The sequence below is a fragment of the Sarcophilus harrisii genome, chromosome 3 (assembly GCF_902635505.1).
Source record: "Sarcophilus harrisii chromosome 3, mSarHar1.11, whole genome shotgun sequence".
Classification (NCBI taxonomy): Eukaryota; Metazoa; Chordata; class Mammalia; order Dasyuromorphia; family Dasyuridae; genus Sarcophilus; species Sarcophilus harrisii.
In genome coordinates, this window is record NC_045428.1 from 466,497,523 (window position 1) to 466,520,836 (window position 23,314).

General features: G+C 33.8%; 1 protein-coding gene across 9 annotated transcripts in view; it reads left to right on the forward strand.

Moving 5' to 3' along the window:
* Positions 1 to 23,314, forward strand: part of CEP295 (centrosomal protein 295) — a 99,588-nt gene that overhangs the window by 54,406 nt on the left and 21,868 nt on the right. For all 9 annotated transcript variants that reach the window (XM_031960996.1, XM_031960998.1, XM_031960995.1 and 6 more), the window contains 4 exons: positions 4,792 to 4,897; positions 7,874 to 8,068; positions 9,300 to 9,399; positions 11,931 to 12,030. In XM_031960996.1, the coding sequence (XP_031816856.1) occupies positions 4,792 to 4,897; positions 7,874 to 8,068; positions 9,300 to 9,399; positions 11,931 to 12,030 (501 nt within the window). The remainder of the gene's footprint in view (positions 1 to 4,791; positions 4,898 to 7,873; positions 8,069 to 9,299; positions 9,400 to 11,930; positions 12,031 to 23,314) is intronic.

Consider the following 23,314-nt stretch of genomic DNA (forward strand, 5'->3'; position numbering starts at 1 on the left):
CCACAAAAAGAGCTACCATAAACAATTTTGTACTTACAGGTTTTTTCCTTCCCTTTTGCTTTGTTCTCTTTGGTATACAGACTTAGTAGTGGTATTGCTAGTCAAAGGGTATGCACAATTTTATAGCCCTTTGGGCAAGGTTCCAAATTGTTGTCCAGAATGGTTGAATCAATTCACAGTTCCACCAACATTTATGGGTGTATATATTTTTTTCTAATCCCTCTTATCACTTGTTATTTGTAGTGGGTGTAATCTCAGGGTTTTAATTTTCATTTCTCCAATAAATAGTGACTATGGGCATTTTTTGTATAATTATAAAATAGCTTTAATTTCTTTTTCTGCAAATTACTTGTTCATATCCTTGAACATTTATCAATTGGGAAATGGCTCTTATTTTTATGAAATTGATTTGGTTCTCAATATATTTGAGAAAAGAGACCTTTATTAGAGAAATTTGCTGTAAATTTTTCTTACCTAATCTTACTGTCTATGGTACTTTTTAATAAAAATGTAGTTTCTCTGATTATGATTTTTGCTTTTGCTTTGTTTGAGAACATGATAATTATCCCACCCATTTTTATTTCAGTTGATGCATAATAGTCTCCTTCAGATCTTTATTTTATTCCCTTCAGACTTCTACCTGTCTTTCTGTTTCAGATATGTCTCTTGTTAACATCTTGTTGGATTCTGGTTTCTAATCCATTCTGCTAGTTATTTCCATTTATGGTTTAGCTTATCTCATTCACATTCACAGTTATGATTACTGTATATTTTTTTCCATTCTGCTGTCTTTTTCTCTTTCTATCCTCTACCTCTTCAGAAGTCTATTTTACTTCTAACCACTTAAGCTATCCTCCCTTTTATTGTCCCCCCCCTTTCATATCTAATTCCTTTTCCTTGTTCGACAGAATAGATTTCTGTACCCAGCAGAGCTAGGCATTTATTAAGCAATTGTTGTATGCCAGTCACTGTTATATGCTATATATACAAAGAAATTCAAAAGGCAGACAATTCTTGCTCTTAAAGAGCTCATGGTCTAATGGAAGAGATATTTAAAAAAAAAATTTATAATTGTTTTATTTTTTCTGGTTATACATTTATACTTTTTTTAAATATACATTTCTTTAAGAATCATATTGGGAGAGAAAAATCAGAACAAACGGGGAAAACCATGAGAGGGAAAAAAAACAGAAATAAGAAATGAACATAGTGTGTGTTGATTTACATTCAATCTGTATAGTTCTCTTTCTGGATGCAGATGGCTTTTTCTATCCAAAGTTTGTTGGGATTGCCTTAAATCACTGAACCAGAGAGAAGAACCAATCTTTCACAGTTGATTATCACACATTGTTGCTGTTACTGTGCACAGTGTATTTCTGTTTCTGCTTGTTTCACTCAGCATCAATCTATGTAAATCTTTACAGACTTTTCTAAAATCAGCTTTTTCATCATTTTTTATAGAATAATAATATGCACATATGGATCCTTTTCCCTACTTTAAGACCTCTTTCAGATATAAGCTCAGTAGAAACACTGTTGCATCAAAGGGTATATTGATAATTCATTGGGCATAGTCATTTTATTGATTCTACTTTTGAAGGTGTTTTTTTAGGTGGATTTATTTATTTTATCTATTTGTTGCATTTGGCTTATTGTGTTTTTTAAGGAATTGATTTCTTCAGTAGATTTTTTTGCATTTGGTCAGTTATATTTATTAAGGAATTGCCTTCCTTTTCCAAGCTGTTGATTCTCTCTTGCATACCTCTTGCTTATTTTCTCATTTTTTTTCTTCTATCTTCATATTTTATGAGCATTTCTAAGAAGCTTCTTTATGCTTGAGACCAATTTATATCACTTTGAGATTTCCTCTATGGACATTCTGTCCTCGTGTGAGTTGGTGTCACCATAGTAGCTTTCCAGTTAAGATTCTTTTCTGTTTCTTGCTCATTTTTTTCTTTTTCTTTGGTATTTCCTCTTTTTTATATACTTATGTTCAACTTCTGCTGCTGGGGTACAGGGGGTGCTGTCCCAAGCTTTCTGTGCAGCTCTGAGCCTTGGTTTTAAGCATAGCGTTTCCTTGTAAAGGGTTTGTAGGGGATAGCTTTGCCTGCTCTGTTCAGAAAACATCCTGGTTTGCCTTCTGAGGTGGGACTGGAGGCTCTCCCCGAATCTGTTCCTCTGTTGAGCCAGGACTGAGGGTCTCAAAGTTATTGATCTGCTGTGATTAAGATCCTCTCACTGACTTTACCAGAGTCTCTCTGACCTGGACTGAATACCCTTTTCACCCTAGTAAGACTGCCCTTTCTTGATGTTTTTCCAGTCTATTTCGAGCTGCAGAGGGGTTCATTCCATCAGACTCTGTTTGGTTTCTAAAGGTTTGGTTTCATGTGGTTTTTGAGGGAAACAGGAAGAACTCAAGCAGCTTCCTGACTTCACACCACCATCTTGGCTCCACCCCCAAAACTCTGAGAGACATTATGAAAACAACTGTATAAACACATTGTAGACAGGATAAATGGATGATAATAAACATGAAGGGAAATTTTGAGGAAAGGTTTTTTTCCTGGTTCTTGAAGGAGATCAAGATAAAGATTTAACAAGAGAAAGATTTCCAAATACAGGGCTTTATCTAATGTCTGAGAAAGAAGCCAGTATCAGGCTCATAAGAGAAGAATTTCTTGCTTGTTCAAATCTTTCAGAACTTGAGTTCCTTCAGTATGTGACTCAAGAACCCAGCATACCTTTCATATTACTGTAAAATGCAGTTGGAAGACTTTGGTTCCAAATTGATCATCACTCTTCTATCATTCTGATATCAAAAACTCACTGACCTAAAGTGTAAAGTTAATACTGCTTTGTATGAATAAATTTACCTAGGCATTTATTTAGCACATATTGTACCAGATACTGTGGTAAACAGTGTGTGTGTTCTCCTGAAAAAATACCACTTTCTATTTCTATAGTCAGAAAGTAATAGAGTTTTTTCTCTAATAAATTAGAAGCAGCTAATTGCTGCAATGGATAGAGCACTGGGCCTGGAGTCAGGAAGACCTGCATTCAAATCTAACTCTAGATACTTACTAGCTGTTTATCTGGGCAAGTCATTTAATTTTTGTTTGCCTCAGTTTCCTCATTTGTAAAGTGGAAGTATTGATAGCACTTACCTCTCAGGGTTGTTGTTGGAAGGTCAGATGAGATCATAATGATAATGCATTTAGCACAATTTCTGGCACACAGCAGACTCCATAAATGTTAGCTATTATTAATAAAGCCTTTGCATGGAGCAAAAAATGGTAAATGCAGGGACTTGCTCAAATTCTCCCCCAAGCCTTTCCAAATTCCTTTAAATAATGACTCTAAAAAAATTTTAGAGCATCAGAACAAACAAAACCATGGAATGAAACAATTTTCCAGCCAAAGACAAACTTAGAGGGTCAGCAGGAAAAGTATGTTGCACCAGGGTGGAAGTTCATCACAGTCCCAACACAAACCAAGCAAGCACATCCTCGACCCCAACAAATAAGCAGGCCCTGGGGGGCCTCTAAATGAGCAGCAGCTTCCAGATATCTCAGTCGAGAAACACCAAAGACAATTTGGAAGGTTGGCAGGAAAGGCTTGTCTAACTAAGGTGAGAAGAAGACCTTGGGAATCCATTGGCAGTGGCAACATTGGTAACAGCAGCAACTTCTAGAAGTCTGAGCCCATAAATGATAAAGGAGTGGAACTGGTCAGAAAGAGGTCTCTTTACTAGCACTAAGCAAGGACTCTGTTGCTTTATCACACTAGAATTTACAGGCACAGTGAAGCAAGGACCTTCTTCACAGTTTTAAGGCAGAAAAATGCTTGTGGTCACTCAAACACACTTCTTCTTGGATCATGACATCTTGGAAGAACTTACAGATCCCTAAAAGAACCTCTGAAAATAGCTGCATAAAAACCCTGAAGCATGGAATGTTATATAACCTACCTCCCAATGACCCAGACAGATTTTGAAAATGATGTGTTTCAAAGGAGGAGCCCATATTCACTGAGCTTTCATTATTTAAAAAAAAAAAAAAAAATCACAAGAAAAATAAGATGTACACAGGAGATGGATTAGAGCTAAAGTCGCAAGAAAAATAAGAAACAAGAATAAGCAATGTTTCATTTTGAAAAGTTCCTTAATGAGAAGTAATATTTCTTTTTAAATATATCTATTGACTAAATCACTGTGAAGCATACTTATGAGAAAATTTTTTTGGGGGGGAGACTTGTGTTTTCTTTTATAAAATTACCTTTATGAAGATGGTTTGCATAACTTCACATATGCCTTCTTATTGGGGGCTGAGATTGGGGAAGAAGGGAGAGAATCTGGAACTCAAGTTTTTAAAACAGGTTAAAAAAAAAATGTTTTATATGTAACTGGGAAAAATAAAAATGTTTTTAAAATTTAGATTTCAGAAAAATCATCTTTATAATTCAACTTGGGAAAGCCATGATTAGCATTTTCTGATTATTTAAAAAAGGTGAATTTTAGTTTGCTCCAAACTGAATGAAAGTCAGAAGTTTGGAGTTGTTATGAGGATCTATTGAAATATCCAATGTAAAGTGCTTCGAAAACCTAAAAGTGGTATATAAATGTTACCTATTAATACTACCACCAATATTGGTGACTGTCCTTGATTGCTTTGAATGTTTATTTTTTATTCTTGTACTTTATTAACAACAGCTATCCTCACCAATGTGACTAGAAAGATGTGTTTTTCCTTTTTAAGAATGTCTAAAAGAATCATTAATCATTCTTGTTACTAGGTGAAACAAGATTCAGAGTTGAAAGAAGATTATTCTGCTTGGAAACCAGATTTAACTGTTACAGAACCTCCTGAGGAGAGACCATCTTCCTCCTTTCAACATCCTGGTAATCATTAAATCTAGGGATGAAGGAACCTTATAGATCTTCTAATTATGTCCCCTTCATTTTACAAATGAGAAGGAGATTCGATTATTTGCCCACAGTCATATAGCTAGTAAATGGCAAAAGCAGGATTTGAACCCAGGTCAAGTCTAGCATTTTATTCATTGTACTATTTAATTTCATGTACTTCAAAAGTTCTTTTGATGACAGTCACAAGACCGTATGGCCACTAGAATAATTATGCTAAATTAATTTTGAATAAAATAGAATTGGGCAAGGAGTGTCTAGAATCAAGTTGCATTTATAATTATTAAAGTTGATAGTCCTGTTTCTGGCTAGTACTTTCATAGTCATGATAGCAACTGACATAGTTTTAAGGTTTGTGAAATGTTTTATATAAACTGTTTTATTTGATTTTCATGACAACTTCTTGAAATAAATAGCATAAGTATTATTCCCATTCTAGAGATGAGGAATCTGAGATTTGGAAGCATTAAGAGACCTGCCCAAACTGTCTCAACTATATGTTTTTCTGACTTCTAGAGTTGTGTTTTCCATTACATCACACTGCCACTAGCTTTTTTCTGGTTACTGAATCTGTGAATGTTTTTATTTAGAAGGGTATGAGAGCAGGGGCAGTGTCAAGGGTGAGATTGAAGTTATAAAGTTACTTTTAAAATTTACTCCTTACCATGTTCCTGCTGCTTAATTCATCATATTGAACAGTTGAAGAAAAAGAAGCCAAAAGTAGTTGGGTTGTAGGCTTATTGAATTTTGTATTTTCTTTGGTTAGAAAGCAGCCATGATATTTTCTTCCTTTTTGTCACTTCCTTATTTTATTTTCCCATTACTATTAACTATATATCTTTTTTTAATTCAAAGGTTTCTATTGTACATTTGCACTCTATTTTAGGGACTACTTTTTCACAGCTTTGCTACTTGGACATTTTCTATTAAAAAAAGGTTCATCATATATCAGAGTTAGAAGGGACATCACTAGATATTCATTCAGACCCATACCTGAAAAGACATTCTTCATCATAGCTGGAAGTTTGTCATCTTATTTTTGTTTGGAACCCTCAGTGAGAGGGGAACTCATTACTTCCTAAGGCAATTACTCATTCTACTTTTAGATAATTTTAATTAGTAAGAAATTTTTTCTTACATAAGGTCTAAATTTACTTCTTGTAATTCCTCTTCATTGCCCCTAGTTCTGCCAACTTTGGCTATGCACATTGATGTTTTGCTCAACTTCTTACTATCTCTTGCTTCACACCCCTTCCCGCCCCCCCCAATCCAGTCTGTTTCCAAGGCCTATTGATTTCACCTTTGCAGCCTCTCTTTGAACCAGTGTCACTGTCCCAGTACAAACCCTCATAACCTCATTCTTGTACTACTGCAATAGCCTTCTGTTGGATTTGTCTATTTCAAGTCTCTCTTCATTACAATCTATCCTCCTCTCAGCTACCAGAGTGATTTTCCTAAATCACAAAACTGATCATGTCAAATTACCTTCCCTTCGCCAAACACCAGAAGTTCCATGTCATATCTAGAATTAAATACAAAATCTTCTGGACATTCAGAGCCCTTCATAACTAAGCCCCTACCCCTATCCTTTGCAGTCTTTTTATATCTTACTCCCCACCATGTAGTCTTTACTCGTGTGACACTGATCTCCTGGCTATTCCATAAATAAGACCTTCCATTTCTCAGCTAAATGTGATTATCTCCATTATTACCTATTGACTCCCTTTAAGTCCCAATTTAAATCCCATCTTATATAGGAATCCTCTCTTAGTTCTAATGTTCCCTTGGTTAATTGTTTCCTAATAATCCTATAAAGAATCTGTTTGTACATATTGGTTTATGCATAGTCTTTGAGAATAAGAACATGACTGAAAAATGATTAAACAAACTTCTCTCTGGTTCCTAGATTTCTTTAACTGATTTGGCTTTTTAATAAAAAAGAGCTATTTCTTGACCAAGTCAACTCCTACACCTACCTTACCCCTTCCTACCCATTTTTATTGTGAATAAGTTAAATTCTTCCAAAGTTATAATTCTGGACCTTAACTTGCCATTAAGTATCACTGATACCTTCTAGATCTGTTTTGTCCTGTTGTAATCGCTTTTTTTATTAATTATATAGTGTGCATTTGTATTTAGATGTTTGGGGCCATGGGTTTTATTACTTCTCAATTTCATGACTTTTGTCTCCTGTGAACTTGTGATTCAACAGTAAGATTGTCCATTTTGTTGCTTAGTCATTTTTCAGTCATGTCCAATTCTTTGTGAGTCCTTTTGGGGTTTTCTTGGCAGAGATACCAGAATCTTTCTCTTTTTCAAGCTCATTTTATAGATGAGGAACTATGACAAACAGGGTTAAATGACTTGCCCAGGGTGACACAACTAGTGAGTATCTGAGGCCAGATTTGAGTCAGATACTTAAGCACTGTGCCACCTAGTTGCCCTAGCCTGTCCTTGTTGTTACTTGTTTTCCTATATTTTTACCTATTCTTTTTCATAGCTTGCTTGAAGGTAAACATAGTCATGGAGGGAGGGGAGGTTATCACTTCATAATTTTTATCAGTGCTAACTTTCTTCTGACAAAATCATTTGTGCTCATACAAATCTAAAGAAGTGAGCAGAAGTTATTCTTTCTGCAAAGTTTTGGGAAGTTCTCTTTCATATAAGAGATAGAGAGCATGATTCTCTATCCAAAGAGAATTTTAAGTGTCGATACTGAAATTTGTTTTTTTCCCCCTCCAACTATAATCTAGTCAGATTGAGCTCCCTTTTGTTCCTTAAACACATAATACTCCATCTTATACTTAAGTGGTATGAAATTGTTATTTATGTCTTCCAGTACAACATACTTTTCTTGGGAGGGATAGAATTGTTTCATTTTTTTTTGAACTTATATCCACAGTACCTAGAACAGGGGAAATGTTTAATAAATACTTATTGCTTGATTGACAGATACATTCCAAGAATGTAGTTCTGCACCAGGAAGCTTACAAGAAGCATTTGTAAAGGAGAAAATTTCATTCATTCAGCAATCATCACAAAGTCAGAAAGAAATTAATAATGAAACTCAAACTTCTGGAAAATCTCAGCCTAAATCAACTCTAGAAATTGAAAGAAAAAAGTATCTGGTGGAGAGAAAATCTTCTGGTATGTTCTTTGGTTTGTCACAGGCAAATTGGGATCTTTGCATATCAAGACCATTCTTAGGTTAAGATAGAAAAACACAGTTTACATATATATATAAAATATAATATATATATATTAGAAACCCTGGATTTGGAACTTATGTGTACTGTCAGAATTGTTCACTGTTTTGGGTGGTTTAACTGCCAACTTACTAAACTGTGCTTTGTTACCTCATATGGAGTCTCAACTGAATGTGGAGGTTGTGAAATTATTATTTGTTATCAGTAAATGTTTAGTTTGTATATCTCTTTTATACATGTATATATTGAGAGTCATATCAAAATTTCTCAGCAAAAAGAATTCACAAGTAGAAAAATTGTAAGTTTAGCTAAACAAATTTTTTTTTTTTTTTTGTCTCTTATCCTCTCTGGGAAGAGGAAGAGAAGATCCATTTGGATATATAGATGATGTAAAAACAAAAGATATAGATTAAAATGTTATACTCATTAAAAAAATAAAATAAAAAATGGCTAGCTTGAAGATAGATGTTGGTGGCTGAATATTGATGTTTTCATTTTAGCAGAATCTATCCAAGTGACATCAATTTCTCAGAGATCTCTATGGTCCCTTTAGGACCAATCACAACAAGTATAATCCCTTTTCTAGTGTTAAGCTACAGATAACTATGATGTAATTCTGTGCCATGCTTTTTCTCCTCCCCTTCTACTCCAGCCCAAAGCCTTCTGCATACTTTACAGTTAGTCCTCTCACTGATCTAGTTGCCTTCCACTGGGTGCAGTCTTTCCTAAAATGGGACACCCGCACACACTCCAAACATATTCTAATCAGAGTTGACTATAGCAAAACCAGAGTGGTCTTAGTATTGGACCTAGGACTTTAAGGTGACATTAGTTCTTGTATCTGCCATGTCACACTATTAACTTGTGAGATTTTGATCTTTTTAAAGTTTTCTAAATTAATTGTTTTTCAACCAAATCTCCCCCATCTTATATTTGTGCAATTGAACCTGAATATCACATTTTATATAATATGTTCTAATAAATTAACTCTATTCCAGATTCATCAATCAAACTTGTCCTTTGGGGATCTTCTCTGACTATTATCCAGTACAATACTTTCTTCTCAGTCTTAAATTATCTGCCTTTCTTTTGTGGAGTTTTTCCTACTTATAATGTTTTGTTTTTATTTTTGTTTTATCTCTTCCCCTCTTCCCCCCCTCTCCTTCCTCCAGAGTCAACAGTGAGTCATTTAAAGAAAGTGAATGAAGTTAAAGTGTGTTTCCCCGAAGCTAGGAAAACTGCACAATCTCTTCGGCATCACCAGGCTTTAAGGTATCCTTTATAGTAGAGAGGAAAAGAATGAATATCTTGATTCCTAAACTTTATTCCATGATAATGAGCTGGAATTTTTATATTTCATTTACTTCATCTTAAGTTTTAGTTCTTTTTGAGGTTGAGCTCAGTTAAATTGAAAATCTTTTTGGTAAAATTAAATATAGCCAATAAATTTTAATAAATCTATTCTTAATGGAAAAAAAAACCCTATATTAGAGCATAAATATAACTTTTAGTCAAAAAACTAAAGCAGAAAGATCTTTCTATCAAAGAAAATGACACAGTTCCTAAAGACTTGTTTAACAAGAAAGAATGGTTCTAAAGTGCATGTGGCGGGGCAGTTAGATGGCGCAGTGGATGGAGCACCAACCTTGAATTTAAGAAGACCTCAGTTCAAAGTAGACATCAGAGCACGTTTAGCTGTGTGACCCTGGGCAAGTGGCTTCCCCCAAAACAAACAAAATAACAAAATAAAGTATGTCTGTGTGTCTATGTGTGTCTGGTAGCTGTCTCTTAATGGGTATGAATTGACATTTACGATTGGTGTTTGTCTTTATATCTTAAAAGATTTCTTACACCTATCATTAGATGCCCTGATTAAGAGGCTATATGGCTTAAGGAATAAAGATCTGGCTTTGATTCAAGGAGATCTGGCCTCTCCTCTAACATACTGACCAAGTAATCCACTTAACCTCTCAGGATTTCAAGACAAATTTCTAAGAGTCTTAAGTTGCAGAGAAGATGCCCATCTAAGTTAGTGGACTAGTTAGACTCACTGGGAGTACTAATAACAATAAAATTTCAAATTCTGTTGTTTATTAAAAAAAAAAAAAAAAAAAGATTGCTGGATATAGGGATTCTGAATAGATACAAATACAGCCCTGTACTCTACTACTTAGTTTTATTGACATAATTTCTTTTAGCTACAGAGATGACAAAGTCAAACAAAGTACCCTCCAAAGACAGAGATTATTACATGTTAAGTCAAATTTGCTGCTAGTTAGAATATAGTCTGTCTTCTTTTTGTACAGCAAAATAACGGTTTGGTCATGTATACTTATTGTGTATCTAATTTATATTTTAATATATTTAACATCTACTGGTCATCCTGCCATCTGGGGGAGGGGGAGGGGGGAAGGAGGGGAAAAATTGGAACGAGAGGTTTGGCAATTGTCAATGCTGTAAAGTTATCCATTCATATAACCTGTAAATAAAAGGCTATTAAAATTTTAGAAAAAGGAAAAAAAAGAATATAGTCTGTCACAGAGACATATAAATCGGATATATCTATATAGTTTTAAATCATCTCTTTCAAAATACTGTGACTGTGATAGAATGTAATTAAGAGTGGGAGACAGGGAAGCTGCTTTCCTTTGCTATTTTTTGACTTTTATCTAATGACAAGCTCTATTCTTGGCTGGGATGAAGCATCAAAAACCCCTATATCTAATGTAGGGCTGTAATCACCTTCAAGGGGGGTCCTAGTGGGCTCCATCTTCCCTGTGCAAGACAATCTAGCCCATCTTTTTCTTAAAACTTGAAGTGTTTTATGCGTTTTTGCACAAACATTCTCTCATTAGAGCCTCAATATGAATTGTAAGGGGGATAGGCATTGAATTGCTCAGTCACATACCTGGATATTTTAACTAGAATTTTGGAGCTCGAACCTCATAGGATCTTTATAGCATTAAAGACAAGGCATTCAATCTTTCCCTACTGACCATGGTGTTGGATTCCTGTATCAGCAAAGATATATCTGTTTAACACACTCTCCCATTATACCCTTAGACATTTTACAGTGCCACTTAAAGACACTAAAGAACACCAATTGCTTACTGTTTATGAATCTTACTGCTTTCTGTCATAAGGAGGCTGAACTCTTTTTTTACTTTCTTTTTGCACTTCTGTTCCTATTCATAGCCCACAGGGTTGTGGGAAAATGGCAGTTATGTGATCCTCTCAAAGAGAATCTTAGTTTTTCACAGCTATTGTTTTCTGATTAGCTTCATACTTAAATCTTCTGTTTATCCAGATGAAAAATCATGTTAAAAACTGAAGGGACATTCCTTCCACTGCACTTAAAAGTAAAACAGATTTTCTTAATATGAAGATGTATTCCTCTTTCCACTTAATAAAATCTAGGCCATGTCTTCAGGTAGTGTTAGACAAACTAAGGTGATACCTGAATACCTTTGTTAGAATTGAGAGATTGAAAACAGATCATGTCTAGTACTTCACATTGTTGCTAACCCTTTCCAAAGATTCTGAGTAGTGTGTGGATATATTTTTTAAAATGTATTGGTAAGGCATAGATATCTCATGTGTCTGTTATAAAATTTCAAATTAGTTGTGATATATTGTGTTCAGCCTTTGGGTATAATTAGGAATTATCCATTGTATGAATTAAAATAAGAATGTAGGGGTATTATTAAGTCAAATTTCTTCTGTGTTCTGTGCTACCTTTTCTTTGCTAATTTTAAAATAATTGCATGTGATAAGATACTATCTAAATCTCATCTTTTTTCCAGATTATTTAATCAGTTAGCTGAAGTGAGACAACAAAAGGAACAGAAATCAAGACAGGATGCCTCTGCTAGAAACAGAGAAAGGGCAAGAGAGTTTCACAGGGTATGTTCTTAAAAATGTCTTCTTTAATCCTGTTTTGCATCAAAAATATCTCAGTAAGAATACATTGGTAAAAATCCTTTCACATAGCATTCTATATTGCAGAGCTAATTCTGTTTTTTTAACATCCCATTAAAACAAATCTAATTTCTCTATTTCTTGACATGTTAAATTTTCCTTAGTGAATTTAATTTATCTGATATATGCTTTTTCTAATTTGCAAAGTTTTAAGAAATAGGAAGAAAAAGAGTCATACCTCTTTCCAGTGTCTTCCTCTAAAATGTAGGTAAATCAGTATCTTTTGAATTTCTCGTCAATTCTTCTCTAAATTTGTAGAGTCTCAAAGTTGGAAAGTACTTCATAAGTCATCTAAATCATTCCTTACCTCTGAAGCATGATGAATTACCTCTCCAGTATTTCCTAAATACCTAGTGATAAGAAATTAATAAGGTAGACTATTTCTCTTTTGAGAATCTAATCATTAGAAAACCTTTTCTTTTTATAGTTGAAACCTCCTTCATTTCACTTTACCTTCAAGGCAATTTTCTATCAAGAACAATCAAATGAAGTTCAAATATTCTTCCATATAACATCCCTTCCAAATATTTGATAACAGATAATTATGTCTTCAGTGTGCCCTTTCACTCCTTGTATCATCTTATTTCAGTTGAACAGCCCTAGTTCCTTTACAAGTAAAGCATGGTTTTGAGTTTCCTTACCGTCTTGGTAGCCTTCTTCTAGGTATACACCAGTTTGTCAGTCTTCTTACACAATTCTCTACAGTGTGAACATAATCAGTATTGTAACATATCTCATGTTCTGAATGTTCCATATACCTCTACTAGTATAGCCTAAGTTCTCAGAATGTATTATCCAGCTATAATTTCATAAGAAGTTCATGACTTCTTAATGATTACAGAAATAGTTCATTGATAATAGACATCAAATAAGCAATAGGTATTAGGTAAAAGATTAAGAATCATGAGTAGGTAGATATAGCATCCACTTTTGATTTTGCTTTATTTATATAGTAAAGCTCACTAGGGATATATAAGACTTCCCAAAGAGTAAAAAACTGGATCCTCTAAGTAAGCAGTAGCTGCTTATCCTCCAAGGAGAAATCAGGCACTGTATGAAGTGCTAAGAATACAGAAAGCATCAGAAGACAGCCCTGTCTTCAAGAAGGCCAGCTAGATGGCACAGTATATAGAGTGCTGGACCTGGAATCAGGAAGGCTCATTTTTCCCGAATTCAAATCTGGCCTCGGACACTTATTAACAATGTGATCCTGGGCAAGTCACTTAACCTTGTTTGCTTCACTTGGCAGCTAGGTGACACTGAATAGAATGCTGGACCTGGAGTTAGGAAAATGTGAATTCAAATTTAGCCTCAGACACTTACTATCTATGAGACTGGATTAAATCACTTAATCCTATTTGCCTCAGTTCCTCTTCTGCAAAATGAACTTGAGAAAGAAATGGCAAATTACTCCAGTATCTTTGCCCCCCCCAAAAAAGCCAAATAGGTCACAAAGTCAGATATAGCTGAAGAAAAAAAAAGACTATGGCTTCAAGAAGCCTACAATCTAATGATGAAAACAATAAGCAAATAATTTGTACAGACAAGGTATATGCAGGGAAAATAGGAAATAAGTAACAGAAAAAGAGAAGGTATTGGAACGTAATTGGAGTTAGAGAAAGCTTCCATAAAAAAAATGAGATTTTAGTTGGGACTTAAAGCCAGTAGATGGAGGTAAGAAAGAAAAACATTCTAGGCCTGTGGGATAGACACAGCTAAAAAATGGAATGTACTACTTATCATCTAGGGGATAATAAAGAGTCAAGGATGACATCTAGGTTATGAACCTCTGAGGAGTGGGACGGTGGTGTTGCCCTAAAAAATAACAGGGAAGGGAGGTGGGGTGAATAGTTTAGGGGGAAAAGATAAGTTTTAATTTTGGAAATTTTGAGTGTAAAGATGATTATTGGACATGAATGAAAGCCATGACTAGAATGATACGGCTTGTTCAATAGGTGAATAGATCAGGGCAGGAAAATTTAAGAACCAAATGGATAAAGTATTTGGATGAAGATCCATAAAAGCAAAAACAGTTATATATTTTTATAGGAGTATGCTCAATCCCAATTTGTGCACAAAGGAAATAGATGCGTTTAGGAAGGGCCTGATTTGAAGATATGAGGTTGTATGAGTAAGAGACTTTAATTATTGCAAAACTAGAAATAAGACAACAAAAGCAGCATAATTTTTTGGCTTATTTTCATCATCTTTCCATCTCCCAAAAAGCAGAGCAAAATATTTACCCTTGTTCTGATTATGACCATCAAGAAAGAATGTAATCATCATTCCATTACAGGGAAGTGACCGTTTAATCTTAAATCTGTGGTAGTTATGAAGAGGAAATTTAGTCATGTGCTATAACATAGATCCTAGTTTTGGGAAAGTGAATTTCATGTTGTTCAAAGAATAGATAGAAATTGAACAACTCAAAAATTCTATACGGCATCTTCAACAATGAGACGAACCAGATCAGTTCCAGTAGAGCAGTAATGAATTAAACCAGCTACACCCAGCAAAAGAACCCTGGGAGATGAGTATGAACCACTACATAGAATTCCCAATCCCTCTATTTTTGTCCGCCTGCATTTTTGATTTCCTTCACAGGTTAATTGTTATTTCAAAGTCCGATTATTTTTGTACAGCAAAATAACTATATGGACATGTATACATATATTGTATTTAACTTATACTTTAACATATTTAACATGTATTCATCAACCTGCCATCAGGGGGAAAGGGTGGGAGGAAGGAGGGGAAAAGTTGGAACAAAAGGTTTTGCAGTTGTCTGTGCTGAAAAATTATCCATGCATATATCTTGTAAATAAAAAACTGTAATAAAAAAACAAATTCTATAGGGCAAGCCAACCTGGGATGTATAGAATACTGGTACTCTTCCTGGAATTATATGTAAACCTGCCTAGAAAGCTGGGGAAATAATTTCCAGTGAGGCTAGAAAAATAGATTGAAGCCAGCTTATAAAGGATATTAAAATTTTTCATTTATATTTTGCTTTTTTTAAGCTTTTTATTTTCAAAATATATGCATAGTTTTCAACATTCACCCTTGCAAAACCTTGTGTTTCAATATTTTTCTCCCTCCCTTAGACAGTAAGTCAATATATGTTAAACATGTATGATTCTTCTATACATATTTTCACAATTATGCTGCACAAGAAAAATCATATCAAAATGGAAAAAATAAGAAAGAAAACAAAAAAGCAAGCAAACAACAAAAAGAGTCAAAATGCTATTTGTGAACCATACTCGGTTCCCACAGTCCGCTCTCTGGGTGTAGATGGCTCTCTTCATCACTAAACAATTGGAACTGGCATCAATCATCTCATTGTTGAAGAGAGCCATGTCCATCAGAATTGATCATTGTATAATCTTGTTGTTGCCATGTACAATGATCTCCTGTTTCTATGCACTTCACTTAGCATTAGTTCATATAAGTCTCTCTGGCCTCTCAGAAATCATCCTGCTGGTTGTTTCTTACAGAATAATAATATTGCATAACATTCATATACCATAATTTATTCAGCCATTCTCCAATTGATGAGCATCCATTCAGTTTCCAGTTTCTAGCCACTACAAAAAGGGCTGCCACAAACATTTTTGTACATGTGGGTCCTTTCACTCCTTTAAGATCTTTTTGGGATATAATCCCAGTAGAAACACTGCTGGATCAAAGCTTGCTAGGTCTTTGAGCATAATTCTAAATTGTTCTCCAGAATGGTTGGATCAGTTCACAATTCCACCAACAATGTGTCAGTGTCCCAGTTTTCCCATATCCCTTCCAACATTGGTCATTTTCTTTTCCTGTCATCTTAGTCAACATGAGAGGTATGTAGTAATATCTCAGAGTTGTCTTTTTTGTGATCAATTTGCATTTCTGTGATCAATAGTGATTTAGAGCCTTTTTTCACATGATTAAAAATGTTTTTAATTTCTGTATCTGAAAATTGTTCAAGGATATTAAAATTTGTTTAAAATTTACATATAATTCCAGGAACAATAGAAACTACTGGAATTTATAGCATAAGGAATGACAAGAGTTTTGCTAAAGGAAAAAAAGTACTTTGGCAACAGTTAGAAGAGTGAGGAAAGACTTGGATGTTGAAGGCTTGAACTACATTCATAATTCTGAAGTAAGAAGTAATTTGATGGGAAAGATGTTTTAAATGTAGAAAGGTAAAATTGGATAAATAGTAGAAAAATTTGGGAAAACAAATTGAAAATAATACCAAAGTTATTAACCTGGGACACTAGTCACAATGGTAGTGTCTTACAAAAGTAGGGAAGTTTGGAAGAGGAATGACTTTAGAGGAAAAGAAATGAGATTTCTCTTGTATGGGTTAAATTCAAGATGTCCCTGGATTGTTCAGTTTAATATATTCAATAGGTAATTGGTGATACAGGATTAAAATGTGATCATGGGGCTAAAATCTATGAAAAATCTGCATAAGGATGATAAATAGACCCATGGAAACTGATGAATTCAACAAGAGACTTTATAGAAGAAGAAAAGATTTAAAACTGAGGCTTGGGGGGAGTATCCATATTTAGAAAGTTTGTTATAAATGATGGAGAAGAAATATTCATACAGACAGTAGGAGAATCATAGTTTGAAAAACAAAGACTATCCAGAGCAGAGGGTAATCAATACTTTCAATTGCCACAGATCAGTCGAGAAGAATGAGCACTGAGAACAGACCATCCAGTTTGGCAATTAAAAGATTCTTTAGTGATGAGGTCAGAAGATATACTAAAAATAGAATTGGGATTTATCCGGGATTGAGGTTTGGCAAGCAGAAGAAAAGGCTAAGTGATTTGTGAGCAGAGGACAATATGGAGTTGAACTATCTGGGGAAGTATGTTTTTTCTTTTTTGAAACTTTGAAAGGGAATAAAAGTAAATTCAGATCTATATTAATAGCCTAAAAAAAATAGTTAGCTATTATATTAGAGCAATTTAAAATCTTAGTAAGTTGAACAAATCCAACCATTCTGGAGAGCAATTTGGAACTATGCCCAAAAAGTTATCAGATTATGCATATCCTTTGATCCAGCAGTGTTACTACTGGGCTTATATCCCAAAGAGATCTTAAAGAAGAGAAAGGACCCACATGTACAAAAATGTTTGTGGCAGCCCTGTTTGGGAGAATGGTTGGGTAAATTGTGGTATATGAATGTTATGGAATATTATTGTTCTGTAAGAAATGACCAGCAGGATGAATACAGAGAGGCTTGGAGAGACTTACATGAACTGATGCCGAGTGAAATAAGCAGAACCAAGAGATCATTATACACTTCAACAATACTGTATGAGGATGTATTCTGATGGAAGTGGATATCTTCAACAAATAGAAGCTCTAATTCATTTCCAGTGATGGACAGAATCAGCTACACCCGGAGAAGAAACACTGGGAAATGAAATATGTACTACTTGCATTTTTATTTTTCTTCCCAGATTATTTTTACCTTCTGAATCCAATTCTTCTTGTGCAACAAGAGAACTGTATGGTTCTGCACACATATATTGTATCTAGGATATACTATAACATATTTAACATGTATAAGACTGCCTGCCATCTAGGGGAGGGGGGGATGAGGAAGGGAAGGGAAAAGTTGGAACAGAAGTGAGTGCAAGGTATGATGTTGTAAAAAATTACCCATGCAAATGTTCTGTCAATAAAAAGTTATAATTAGAAAATAAGTAAAATTTAAAAATATTAGTGAGTTTAAAAAATTAATTTATTCAATAGAAAAAGATGAAAAATGACAAAATTGTGATAATATAATAGTAACAGAGTTCTGTTCAATGAAATAAAATATTTTAATGATTGAGATCTATGTATGAACCATCCCTTTGGGACTGTGGTGTAATGAGAGGGATAGGTCACCAAATTTAAAGAGATTTTAAAAATGGAGAGGTTAAGAATTTGAGGAAGCATCACTGTGGGTGGTGAAATCTTAATATGAAAGCAAAAATTATTCAGGAAAGGAAGACAGTATGTCAAGGAATAATGATTACCTTACTTCAGTCAGAACTCAGTTGAAGCTGGGTAATATGAATTAATAATATATATAGTCAGCCCAGTTGTATGACTCATCTTGTTTCTCAATACATCAGTAGAATCAAATTATAGTAGCAGTCTGGCAAATGACGTTTGACAAGGTAATAGCGGTGAAAAGACAAAGTCATAATGAAATTTTTATAGCAAAACTTGAAAAATAAATTGAGAAAAAAAAACTTGATAAAGGTACTCAATTTTAAACTCTGTTACAGAATGATTATCATAAAAATTATAAGATTAGGCAAAAAAGAGAAATAGATTAAGGGAAGAGAATAGATATACAAAATATTGAATGAAAGAAAAGAGCTTATTTCTTGATGAACCTATGGGAAATAAAACTTGCAGGTCAACATGTCATTCAACAACTGTAGTTAGGATAATTCCTTGGCAGTTTGGTTGGTCATAGTTTTAGATCCCACACATAAATGCACAAATTTCAGCTGAATAATGAATTTAAATATAAAAAATTGAGAACTACTTAAAATATGGAAGAAAATGGATTAATATATTTATATCACGTGTGGAGAAATTTTGTTCTAGTCAAAAGATGGATGGAGTTATTATCAATGGAAACCTGAGAGGAACATATAAACACATAGACACACACACACACATAAAAAAACCAAAACAAAACATTTTATTAGATTTGTTATTTTTTCCCAAATGCTCAAAAAAGTGAAAGATTGCATCCATTCCAGAAAAAGATAATATAAAACCAACATGGCAATATAATGAGGTACCATTAGAAAAAAAAATTCCTTAAAAAAGAAAGAAAAAAAGTACAAGGATTCCAGAACACCAGAAAGACTTCTATCACAAGCAGCATTTTTCCCATTCTGTGTAAAATTTTTTCCCCTTCTAATGTGTAAGAAAAAAAAATAGGAGGAACGTTTCCCAGACTTGGCATTGGAGATGTGTAGTCTAGGAAATACAGTATTCCCTATGGTGACAATCATTAGTATGAAAAAAAAAAGGTAGCTAAACTAAATGGGGAGAGAGGGGAACAGGAAAAATGTGTGCTACAAATTGAGCTAAAGACAAATCTGAAAAAGGGAAAGATCTCATGTATAAAAATAATTGTCAATACTTGTATCAGTTGAAGAATGTCCAAATTACTTTATTCTGTATGAATAGAAGGAACTTTATTGTACTACAAAAGTGAAGAATTCAGAGAAACTTGAGAAAACTTGTATCCACTGAACCAATAGTACATTTTATATCAGGACTGTGGTAACATGAAGGGAAATAGCAATGAGACTTCTCAAACTCTGAATGCAAACTTTTAAAAAAAATACTGAAGCATGCTTCCCATCTCTCAGCTCTAGGTAACATTGGGGGGGAGGGGAGAAGCACTTGAATAAATGAAACATTTTAAAATAAAGAAAATCTGAAGGTAAGGGTGAGAAATTTACCAAAGCTTAGGAAATAAAATAATAGAGATACATGAGTTTATGGATAATGGTGTAGATAATGAGTACTGGACTTAGGAAGAAGTGGGTTCAGATTCCACCATTGACACTTGCCGGTTTTGTGACCAGTTAAGAAATTATTTTATTTCTCTAAGTTTCAATTACTTTGTCTACAAAATAGTAATAAAAATACCTTCTTCGTAGGTCTTGTTTATGGGATTCAAAATGAGTACATTTATATATAGGGCTTTGCACACCTTAATATACAACAGAATTGTTAGTGATAATGATAACTTATTCTTATCTATCTCAGAGTATTCTTATTTATAAAACCCTTAATCTTTTAGGACACAGCTCATAAATTTTTTTTAATTTTATTAAAGCTTTTTATTTACAAAACACATGCATGGGTAATTTTTCAACATCGACCCTTACAAAACTTTCTGTTCCAGATTTTTCCCTCCTTCCCCCCACCCCTCTCCTAGATGGCAGGTAGTCCAATACGTGTTAGATTTATTGAAATATATGTTAAATCCAATATATGTATACATATTTATATAGTTATCTTGCTCCACAAGAAAAATCTTATCAAGAAGAAAAAAAACCTAAGAAAACAAAATGAAAGCAACCAATAACAGAAAGTGAAAATGCTATGCTGTGGTCAACACTCAGTTCCCACAGTTCTCTCTCTGGGTGTAGATGGCTCTCTTCATCACTGAACAGTGGAACTGGTTTGAATCATCTCATTGTTGAGGAGAGCCACGTCCATCAGAATTGATCATCGTGTATAAAGATCTCCTGGTTCTGCTCATTTCCATTAGCATCAGTTCATACAGAGGTCTCTCTGGGCCTCTCTGAAATCTTCCTGCTGGTCATTTCTTACAGAACAATAATATTCCATTACATTCATATGCTATAACTTGTTTAGCCATTCTCCAATTGATGGGCACCCATGTAAGGGCTGCCACAAACATTTTTGCACATTTGGGTCCCTTTCCCTCCTTTAAGATCTCTTTGGGATATAAGCCCAGTAGTAACACTGCTGGGTCAAAGGTAAGCACAGTTTGATAACTTTTTAAGCATAATTCGAAATTGCTCTCCAGAGTGGCTGGATTCGTTCACTATTCCACCAATAATGCATCAGTGTCCCAGTTCTCCCACATCCCTTCCAACATTTGTTATTATCTTTTCCTGTCATCTTAGCCAATCTGACAGGTGTGATACAGCTCATTCTTTTAAAAAAAAAAAAATTATAATAAGGTTTTATTTTTAAACCATATAACATCTTTGTACATAGTAGCAGCCTACATATTCTTTAGTAATAATTTTGTAGTGGTTTTTTCCAATTCATTTTGTCTGCTGTTATATTGCTAGAGAGAAGGGAGGTATAAATTTGAAATAGAAACTTAAAATAGACTATTACTGGTACATAGCATATATAAGTTCTATAAAGGGATTTTCAGCTTTAATATAACTGGGGATATAACATGCAAAATACTGCTTTATTCTCTTAACCAAATACTGTTGTTTTGTTAACATTCTAAATGTATTATCTAAGTGTACTATTTAAAAGTTAAAATAATAACTATAAACACCTGAACCTAGGAATTTCATTGTTGATAATATACTCCCAGAGTGTTAACCAAAAAAAATCTAAAAGGCTATTCAGAAATTTTCATAGCAACATTTATTATATGTAAGAAACTTGAAGCAAGTTAAGTGTCATTTAAGAGGGCTAATGATATGTTAATATAAAGCATAACTATAAAAACCATTAATACAAATTTGGGGGTTATAAAGTAATCTGAAAAGACTGAAAAAGATAACCCCCCAAAAGCAGGCAGAATTAGAAGAGCAGAGCCTGTAAATATAAAAAATACAAACTCAACAAGAATACAAGACAAAACATTAATGGTTGAAATGACTGAAGAGTTGTATTTTATGTATTCATTTTAATTTAAATAATTACTTAAAGTGCAAATAACACTATTCACATTCAATAATAAGTTTATAATAAATTAGTTTTTTTAAAAGAAGAATGGACAACTTGGGATATACTACAACTATTATCCTAATTTAAAAAAAAAAAGGAAGAAGTCTGTATCTGGAAACTATAGGGGAAGTAAGTTTGATTTGACTATGGGTGCAATTCTATACTGTAGTAAAAGGATATTTAATGAACATCTAGAAAAGGAAGCTCTGATGATCATACACAAAAAATAATCCTGGAGACTGACCTTAATTTTTAAAAACATAATTACTGAATTGATGCCAGGGCAATGGCATATATATATTTTAGCTAAATAAAAAATTAACAAAAAGTCTCACTACAGTTATTTTTCAAAAAATTTTCTTGATCTGCTTTCAAATTTTACATTGCTTCACTTCCTAATCATCAACAGTATATCTTCTAAAGTAGCAAAAAAGTACATTTAACCAAGAAGCAGTTATTAAGCACCTCTTACCTGCCAAGCCCTGTACTAGTCTCTAGTAAAACAAAGAATGAAATAATTTATCTTCTCCAAGGAGCTTATTTACATTCTAATTAGATCAGTATATACCATATACAGGCAAATATGTAGAGAATAAATAGTAAGAAGATATGTAGATATTAAAATAAATTAATATTTCCATGTCCATTGGTTTTCATCTCATTCCACACATTTATTCCAGCTCTCTGCCAGGGCAAGAAGTATCATATAGTATATTTATTGAAATAATAGAGCTTTGTAGGATTTATAATAATACAATTAGGTAAATTCATAACTGGATTAATGGCTTTACTCAAAAAGCAGTAATTAATGATTTCAGTATCAACTTGAAAAATTATTTCTACCAGAGTGCAGCAAGGATCTATGCTTGGTCCATCATTGATTTGTATAAAGGTATAGAAGGCATGCTTATCAAGTTCATATGATACTAAACTGTTAGGATTGATGTTTACCACCTTGTATGACAAAATCAGGATGTAAAATCATCTGGACAATCTGAAAAAAAATTTAATAAGGCAAAATTTCTAGGAAAAAAATATAAAATCTTATATTCATTTAAAAATCACTTGATTATACAATGGAGAATTATCAAATAGCAGTTCATCTAAAAAACGTCAAGAATTTGGTAGACTGCAAGTTGAATGTGATTCACAGTATCAAAAATTTTAATGAAGTCTTAGATGTCCAAGTTGAAGGAGTGATAGGGCTGTTCTGCTTTGCCCTAGTGACGACTCTTTTGAAATATTGTTTTCAGTTCTGGGAAGAATCTAGCTAAGCTGCTGAGCACACATAAGACGGTAACGATGGTGTTAGGGGTTGGATATTATTGGGAATGTTTTGTCTGGAAAAGAAGACTTAAACTGAATATAGCTACCTTCAAGGAGTTGAAGGTCTTTCAAGTGGAAGAGGATTAGATTGCGAATGAGAGGCGGCGTAAGGGAAGTAGTACATGTTGCAAAGGGACATATAGAGGCTTTTCGACAGGCTATTCAGAAGAAAGGTGATAGGCAAGTTCCTTCTCATTGGATTACTTTACCCAAAACCTATTTCATTTTGCTTTACAGGATATTCCTGTTAAGGTATGGATTGATCTAGATTGCCTCTCAGGTCACTTACCACTCTGAAATTCTGTAAGGGGCAAACCAAATTAATATGTTGGTTCATATATATATATGCTGTAAGGGAGTATCCTCTTGCTCCCTTCCCTCTTCCAAATTGGCTTGTGTAAATTTT